This window comes from Musa acuminata, chromosome BXJ3-8 (genome assembly GCF_036884655.1).
Source record: "Musa acuminata AAA Group cultivar baxijiao chromosome BXJ3-8, Cavendish_Baxijiao_AAA, whole genome shotgun sequence".
NCBI classification, from domain to species: Eukaryota; Viridiplantae; Streptophyta; class Magnoliopsida; order Zingiberales; family Musaceae; genus Musa; species Musa acuminata.
In genome coordinates, this window is record NC_088356.1 from 7,948,817 (window position 1) to 7,958,304 (window position 9,488).

The 9,488-nt window shown below is 37.9% G+C and overlaps 1 protein-coding gene across 1 annotated transcript; it reads left to right on the top strand.

Annotated features, from left to right (window-relative positions):
- Positions 1-593: 593 nt before the first annotated feature.
- Positions 594-8,405, top strand: LOC135586703 (uncharacterized). Its single transcript, XM_065163866.1, has 2 exons — positions 594-1,241; positions 6,487-8,405. The coding sequence occupies exons 1-2, from the start codon at positions 852-854 to the stop codon at positions 8,053-8,055; spliced, it is 1,959 nt and encodes a 652-aa protein (XP_065019938.1). The 5' UTR covers positions 594-851; the 3' UTR covers positions 8,056-8,405.
- Positions 8,406-9,488: the final 1,083 nt, after the last annotated feature.

The window sequence follows — 9,488 nt, forward strand, 5'->3', positions numbered from 1 at the left end:
AGAATCATAAGTAATACACAGTTTATTTTTTTTTTTTTTTGATTGTAGAAATATTTTAAGAGGTGAAAGTCTATTATTGTCGGGAAAAACTAATAAAAAAATATAGGTGAATATAGACAATTAATTATCAGAAAATTTTCCCCCACTTGTATGAATACTTACAAGTTAAACAATTAAATCACAATTAAGCACATAAGAATACTGTTAATTTTTTTATGAAAAATTTTGAATGTGAAGGATAAAAATTACGGGATCTCACTTAGTTCAAATCAAAATCTCTACTGTAAAAATATTGTTTACGGTAGCAAAGAGTTCCACAACAAATTTAAAACCTAAAACTCAAATACCCGTCAAACATAGATAAAAATTACAATAGGAGGTCGACTAGATTGAGGAGATTTTCTAGAAATCACCTCGAAAATTATAACATTATTTAATTCAAATATAATATATATATAAATATATAAAACATTTTTAAACTTACGATCCGAACCCCAATTCATCGTGACATGGGATGTGATCGAACCCAATGTCAGATTTGATTTTAGTAGCCATGAATTCAAGTCCATCGACCGCTCAATTCCCTAAAGAGATTGCAAACCAATTCGATAAGCTTCCGGCGCCGTGTGCGTGCACAGTCGTGACTTGAGTTGCTGTGGCGACGGGCACAGGATCACCACCGTCGCGAAAGCCTATCGGAGGTAAACCACCGTCTGATCTCGATCAGCCCCGTTCTTAAAGCAGTCGTCTCGCTTTAGACGGCGACGGAACCCCTACGCGTGGCGTAGGGCCTCCCTCGTTCCTGCCCCTTCTTCGTCTCCTCCCCCCGCGGTCCGTCCCCGTGTCCCGCCATGGATTACTCCGCCTTCGCCCAAGCCCAACAGCAGCAGCAACAGCAACACCAGTACCAGTACCATCAACCTTACGACCCCTCCCGATCCCAGCAACAGGTGCTCTACGGTGCAGCGGCCTACCAGCCTTACCGTCCCCAAGAAGCCTACTACAGCCACCACCCATCCTCCACCCATCATTACCACCCTTACCACCACTCCTACCGGCCGCTCCCTCCGCCGCCGCCCGGGACCGACCCCTTTTTGCAGAACCACGCTTTCTGGGGTCCGCATCGGGATAACCACCGCCCGCCTACGCCGCAGACGCAGCAGCGCCCCCTCGCGTTATCTAAGTTCGGGAGGGCCGTTGGCGTAGGCGAGCGGCCTGTGGCGCCACCACAACATCTGGCGGTATATTTTTTGTTGCCCTAATCGCTCAATTGGTTCTTTCTTGACAGAATCTGGCACTTGAGATTTGGTTTGGCGTGAAGCTTTCTCTGGCCCGTTAGTAACTGGGGCTTATCTCAATTATTTGGTCACATTAGGAAAATTTCCTGCCATCCGGCAATTCACGGTTCAGATATTTGAAATTCTTCTGAAACTGAGTTGGAGTTGTTACTTCTAATTTTGTTGCTTGATTACCTCCTCCGCATCTTAATTCCTTTTCTGTCATTTGGTATATATAAAAATTCTTTATAACGTCACGGCCTGTTTGTGAATTGAGCTAAAGGTCATCACATCGTGGTTGCCAGTAGCATAAAACACAGGTAGGCTTGGCTTCAAATCTTATGGAACACAGAAAATATGAGTCGGAAAGTTTATCTTGTTAAACCTTCATTCTTTTTTAGGATATACGGATTGAGCTTGTGCAAAACCTTCTAGTTAATGGGATTGTTTCTTTGTAGTTAGATGTCGACACTTGATAAGTTTTATCGTTTAAGACCGACATATGTTGCGTTCCTTGTACAAAAATGTTTTTGTTTATCTGACTTTTCGATTGCATTAGGCAGCATAACTTGACATTTGTTTTCTGAAAACCTTGATATCAGATGCTTGATTCCATTAAGGGGTTACAGATAAATGCCAACCAAATCTTTTAGTCTAAAGGATGAACATAATATATGGGAGGTTTGACTGGACATATATTGGTGTAGATTGCCTTAAGGTTATTGTGGTGTCAGATGCTTCTACCAATTTTCTACTGATGTGATTCACAAGAAAAACTGGCATTGTAGAATGCACTTATCTATGGAGTTTATATGCAATGGTTTAAATTGCTTATATTGGGTTACTTCTTAGGTCCTTTGGCATTTCCTTTATTTATAAAGGACCGTAGATTTGTGCTGTTTATTTGTGTGGTGCAAAATGTTAGCCTCTCTTTCTAACAGTAGCAGTCCCCCTCTTTTTCTTTTTTGATTTTGTTTTTTGTTATCTTCAGCAAGATTGGGATCATGTTTATGAATGTACCTTACGATTACATAACATGCTTTTGGAGCAAGGAATTGATAAATTAAAATTTTATGTATGATAGTTTTTGGACTTTACATCTTAATCGGTGGTGGCTGTTATGCTTGCTAGCTGACTTACATATTGAGACATGTAGAGGGGCTGTTTGGTTGCTGAGTAATCACAGCTATGCATTCTTTGTACAAAAGGCATACGTAGTGCATATTTCATAGTTCAGTTGATAAATGAGGGGATTTTTCCATGACATTGGTAGCTTGCGATTGTTCCATCATTGATCAGTGGTAGGTATAGCTACCTTGTGGGCTAATGATGCTTGCAAATACAAGTATCAAGAGAAGCCTACCTGAAAACCCTTGTTTATACCTGAACTAATTCTAATTTTTCTTGGGCACTTGATGCACACAACCAAAGAGCTCCAAGTGTGTTGACATCATAAGGATTAAGGTGCTTCTGGTTACCTGGGCTTGCTGGCAATGGTATATGTGAACCATAACACGTATCATGCATGTATCATCAATTGATCATGCTTGAGTCTGTAAATATATGGTGTGGAATATTGCACATGCAATTGCCTGATGCTGCAACATACCAGGATGCATTCAGTGCCATAATCCTTGGCTGATGTTAGCCTTAAAAATAAGGTCTTTATTTTCAATAAGCTTATCATAAGAAGCTTCCAGGAGGATAGAGTTTAAGAAGTGCCTCTATGGCTTGAAATTTCTAAATTGTGTTACTATTGCAATAGGAATATTGACTTGATGCTTCCTCCTCTGTTACTTGCCCAATGTTTCACTTGGCTTGTCGGCTATGCTATGTAGATGGAGATCCTTTGCCAAAGATAGGTATGCTAAAATTTCTTCTTCTATTGTATTTTCTTGTGATTGGCCCAGATTTTAATTGCTTGCATGTTGTCTATGGTAATTATTGTTCAAAAATGGGCATAAATTCATAGGAATGGATCGTTGGTGTGAAGTCGCCGCATATTATCGTTTGCACATGCATTCTAACTTCTTCCTAGGTTATCCATCACAAAAGGCCAAACTTTATAGTAATGTTACCAAAGTATAAAAAGAAGGAACATACATTATCAGGACATGTTTAAGTGGCATGGTGCATGCTCTTGTTGGTTGTGCTTTAATTGCTGGTTATTTACAGTTGATAAATGTTTTATGTGCTTTATGTCTTTGAAATCTCAACCATAGTTAGGCCATTTCTATTTTATTTCATGTATACAACAAAAGTTCGGTGAACTTTGGACACTAGTTGCCATATACTTTATTTTTGGTCATTTCTTCCAAGTATGACTTTAGATATTGCTATCAGCACTGTATATATTTTGCAGAACAATACTACGTCATTGAAATATGGGAAGGATCCTTTTTGACATGTAGACTGATTTAGGATGTTAAAATGGTGTTTAAAATTATTGATGATTTGTCAATTTACTCTGCAAAATTTCATGTTTATATAAAGATGCACACTAGGTATGTTTTACATTTATCCTTTTAGAGCCTATGTGCATCAAACTAGTAGAACTTCAGAAATTTTATGCCTTAAAATTATAGAAAATTTAGTTCCTTCATGTCATATGAAAGCATGTAACTGGACCTTGAATTATTCATTTCAAAGGATAATTAGCTTCAGCTGGAAATTTTGCGGCAGATCTGAGACAATATCTAGATGGAAATATGAAAATCACTTAAAACTTTTACTGGATGGTGAAGTTGGAAATGTTAGAGGTTACATTTGGATTTGGAATAAGAAATTTATCTGTAATTCTTTAGGGGTAGAACAAAATCAAGTCGTAAAACAGAAATAAGCGTGATGGACCAGTTATTGCTCTTTTGGACTTAGCAATTGTCAAGTTGATAAGCTGCCATCGTCATGCATGGGATAGCTACTTAATGGACTATTTTTAAGAGAAGACAATTCAGGATTTATAGATCCTCATGCCTTCTCTATAAAAAGCTGTAAACATTGGAGGAACACTTCCAAAAGCAATAATCCACTACTCTCTTTACCTCACCCCTGAACAGACCGTTTTTTCCAAATTAAAAAAATGTATATGTTACTATTAAATACTTTTTTCTATAAATTAAATAACCTGCAAGTTGGTGAGCTACTGAATTTCATGCATCTTAAAAATGAGGAATCCACTGTACCTGGGGGATCATGCTTAAGTATGGTAGTCTTTTTCAATGTTCAATTTCTAATTTTCTTATAGACCTGTGATTTTTGGGCCTCCATCCAGATTGATCATATTTTTCGGGTCTGGGTTCTATTCCCGGTAAAGCTGACCAATTTTATTGATAGTATATTTTCCAATTACCAGGAGATTCGAAAAAAATATTCAGATCTACCTAGCATATGAATCAGTCACAAAGTGATTTACCTCCTAGACATCAAATATAAATTTATACTATACATATAACTATCCTACAATTGGTTTTCATATGGAATAAATATATGATCCTGCATCTAATGCTGTTGATTGTGGTTCTCGATGGGTAAGCATAGGCCAGATATTTTTTCTAATTCAGGATAGGAAGGCCCTGTATGATATGATCAACTCTCTGGTGCAAAACTGATTCATCGACCCAGCATATGAATCAGTCACAAAGTTATTTACCTCATAGGCATCAATTATAAATTTATCCTATACATATAACTATCCTACAATCGGTTATCATATGGAATAAATTTATGATCCGGCATCCAATGCTGTTGACTGTGGTCTCAATGGGTAATCATAGGCCATATTTTTTTTCTAATTCAGAATAGGTAGGCTCTGTGTGATATGATCAAATCTCTGATGTGATAAGTGGAAAACTTTAGGTATTATACTATTATACATACTAGAATCTAAACCTTTTTTTAGTTCATAGATACAGATTAATCCATCCTTTGGATGCTTTTGAACTTTTCAGAATTGCACTGGAAGAGATGATTTTTTCTTATATGATAATTGTTGGTTTCAACCTGCTGTATCATTTAAGGGGTATAATCATTGTATTGAATTTTGCTACTGTCTTTTTTATCCAACAGACAAATAAAGAACCTTGGTTCATTGTGCCATCTATTCAAACTGACTCCTAGGTGTGGTTGGACTATTTCTTGTTTTGGATTCATACAATAACTTGTAAGAATGGGAAACATAGCAGTGAACTGGAAAACTTTGTTTATTTTGTGCTTTTGGTGTACTTTTATCGGAGGACTTTAATCATAGGGCCTGTTCTTTTTCATAGATGTTATGAATCAATATGTTAAACATGACAATTTTTTTTGACATTTTTTTTTCTTTCTATCCATTCTTTCTTGATAAAGGTATATTCTTACTATTACCAACACTATGTGATTCTTCCAGTTAGCATTCGTACACTTTCTGGAACATTGATCATCATATTTCAAAGTTGGTTTTGCTTTAGCCATCAAAGAGAAGTTTTCTGTGTGATATCCACTGTCAGTTTTCTTTGTGGCACTTGCTTCTTTTATTTGCAATGTGCTTTGAACTGTTTTTTATTACATCATAATTGCATGACATCTTCTACATGTAGTGATGTTGACCAATTATTCTTGTTGATATATATTTCTATTGTAAATGCATGGAAAGGTTATCATATTTTAAGAAATTTATTCACTTTTGAAGAAATATGGGTCATCATTGCGGTTTTTGCTGTCCTTTTCTTATTTATAATTTATTTATTTATTTATTGTTCTTCTTCTTTGGCATTATGTGTAATGCAGTTTTCTCAAGTGTTCTTCACATCCAGCGGCAGTTATGTGAGCATGTATCTCTACTTTGTTTGATTAATTTGATTAATAACTTATTTTGTATATATATTTTTGTTTCCGTTACACTTTCTTGTGGTTGATTCCAACTAATATCTTTTTATTTGGCTTTGTCTGGTGATGTATTGCTGAAAAACAGTTCTTTTTTATATGTTACTCGTACCCTATCTCATCTAGAGGAAACTTGTTTTCCACTACTCTTTTTTAGCCTCTTGAAAAGATGATTTCCTGCCTGGTAATATCCATTGACCTGCTAACTGTAGGTGTAAAACCATGCCCATATTAGGTGGTAAGAATTGCTTATGTAGTTGTATGAAGTTAGATTGATGTAGATTTTTCATAAGTTTATCAATAGAACCACTCTGTAAGGCCTTTTAAAAGTTTTCAAACGGTCCTGCAGGTTGGTGGCGAGTCTGCACATAGGGGTGGCAGCAGAAGAGGTCGTTGGCCTTTTAGAGGTGGTGGTGGCAGAGGCAATGTTGATTTCCGCCCATCTAGACATGATGTTGGTTCACCTCCTTTTCATGGTAGAGGACGAGGCCGGAAAGGTAGGGGTGGCAGCAGGCAAAATCATCTTTCCGCTCCTGTTGGACCATTGCCTGTTACTACACCTGCATCAGTTGCTGAATCATTGTCAGTAATACCGCCAGTGATGGAAGAATTGAAGGCTCCATTGCAGTCTCCAGCACTTGTTGCAGAGTCAGGAACCTTGATACCAACGCGTCCTTTCCTCCCACTTGCCTGGTGTGATATTTGCAGGGTGGATTGCAACAGTTTAGAAGTCCTAGAACAGCACAAGAATGGCAAACGCCACAAGAAGACTGTACAAAGAATCCAAGAGATACAAGCTCAGCAGAAACTAATGGCGGATCTGCATATAAAGTATGCTGCCAAGCCTGAGATGGTACTCCAAAGTGCTGAAGAAAACAAGGTTTCTCTTCCAGGTGAAGCGAACAAATTATTTTCTCATACTGATAAAGCTGATGAAACTGTTGCAGCTGCATTTTCATCCGATCAAGTAATTGAAGCCGGAAATGCAGTTGTTGCAGCATTGAACACGCATTGTACAGCCTTGCCTGCTTCTTCTCAAGATACTGAAGCAAACAAAGGTTCTATTTCATCAACAACTGTCATCTTGTCTGAAGTTAATGAAGCAAACATATGTTCTGCTGCATTGGAAAACTTGCCACCTGCAACCACAGAAATGGATCATAAGATGGGTCCTGAAATGCAGAGTGAGAATATCACAATACAGTCTGATTCTTCAAAGGAGGGGGAAACAGGTAGTGTGGCACCAACTACCAGTGCACCAGATTACATTGATGTACCAGCAGCAAAAGGTTGTGGAAGGAGGGCAGGGATGAATGGTTATAACAGGAGGCATGGTTCAAAGAGGAAGATGATGAGGTATTGGCGGAATGGAAAGCGGTTGAAGATGCTTGAAGCTGTCGAAAGCAATCCTCAGGAGCACCAAAAGGAACGGCCCAGGGTTTGTACACTATGCAATGTGACATGTGATACACAAGCTGTATTCGATTGCCATCTGTCCGGTAAGAAACATATTTCTCGGATCAAGCGGTTCCAAGGCCAACATACTGAATTTGGTCCCATTACTGTATATATTCCCCCCAATCAGCCATCAGCTCATCCACCGAAAGCACTTGACCCACTGTTTTACGGCCTTAGAAGTCATGAGATGCTCCAACAGGAGGCCTGCACGGGAGGCTGTGGTGTTCAACCTGGCGATCAGGCTGAGCAAGGAGGGAAAACAGAACCCATAGCCCTGGGGTTTCGGTCCCAACAGCCTTCAGAGAAACCTGAAGGCAGAGTTCCCATAACTGAGGGCCAGAATTCAGTTAATATGTGTACTGAAGGGCTACATAATGCAGCTGAAACTGTGTCAAAAGAAAAGAGTGAGTTGCCAGTAGCATTTTCATCTGGGATTTCTCAAGTCGACGAACCCGCTTGAGCTATTGCTGAAGATGCAGTTGCTATTTTTTGTAAATGAAGCACCACTTGGCAAGAACGCGTATGCGCGTGGATTTGTTGTCGAAGCAGCGTTGCCTGGTCTTAAAGCTGAAGCACCTTCCATCCCGGACAGCCAATACTGCCGTCCGGTATGCTTCAAAAGCTCAGAGCTTTCACTTCTCACCAGGCTTTTTGCCTTTTTATGTTATTCGGACCAATTTAGCTAATCTCAGGTAATTTTATATCCATGTACCTATTACCTCACCGGTTACCTGTCTGAATTGTTTGAGAATATTTGTGTTAGGGGGATTTTTTTTCCAAAAAAAAAAGTAATTATATTAACTTATCATAGCCCCAAATTCTCCGCGACAAAACTAGCTGTTTCCGATGTTCTTGGCTGGCTGCCCGGATAGCAGCCCAATTTGCTATCCGGTTACCTTCCCAGGCATCAAAGCAGTAAACAAAATTTACCTTTGATATGTGTATGTTTTTTTATCTTTACTTGTGGATTTGTTACGGCATGCATGCTTTTTCTACTCTACGAGGCAATGATGTGACAAAGTGAGTGATAAAGATAGTTGATAGGGAGATCTTAACTGCTGATAACAATCTTCTTTTTTATATCATTTGATGAAAAACAAATCAAAAGTAGTTCTCTCTAATTGTTTCCTCCCATAAAAGGCACCAAAATTGGCTCCACAATTTGATCCATAAACAAATAAGCTCGGTGCCGACCGACCGACCCTTCTTTAAATCTCGGATTTGGATGCCGCCTCGCCTCCCTGTCGTCCATCTTTGGCTTCGTGGCTTAAATAAAGAGAGACGGCGGCATTAAAAATAGAAGCAAAAGTCTGTTCAATGAAGCATAGCAATTGCCGAAATCAGAGACACCAAACAAGAAGAACAAAAGATTTGTTATATAGCCTTCTTTTTGTCTTTAATTATTTGCCTTTACTTAAATAATTTTTATTGTTGATAGGAAGACCATGAATTAAAGATCATCTTCACCACTTATCGTTTTGTAATAATAATAATTAAAATAATCTATGAATTTTAAATTACACGAATAGATCGAAGAATATAAAAACAAAACCTTTAGTAAGCAAATTTGGAAGTTTTATTTTTAAATGATAGTTTTTTTTAAATGTATTGAATAAAACATATCATGGAATAGTTTTCTTTAACGTTTGCCATTTTGCTTTCGAAAGTATGTCAACGTTGACTATTTTAAGCTTTTTTTTTTTTTTGTTATTGAGTTTGACATACTACTACTTTTTTTAAGTCTTCACGACAATTCTAAATAGTCGGACCGGACCAAAGTAAGTAAATATAATTTATCCTTTTTGACCAATGAGAGCTTCTCAATTGAAGTTGACTAGTTGGGATGATATTTTAAATCGTAGGACCAAACTAAGCTTCGAATAATAATAATAA

What these genes read in the sequence shown, in the direction of transcription:
- LOC135586703 (XM_065163866.1), top strand. Translation starts at nt 852, where the DNA reads ATGGATTACTCCGCCTTCGCCCAAGCCCAACAGCAGCAGCAACAGCAA. An exon ending in CGCCACCACAACATCTGGCG is followed by an intron (nt 1,242 to 6,486) that starts GTATATTTTTTG and finishes ACGGTCCTGCAG; the next exon opens with GTTGGTGGCGAGTCTGCACA.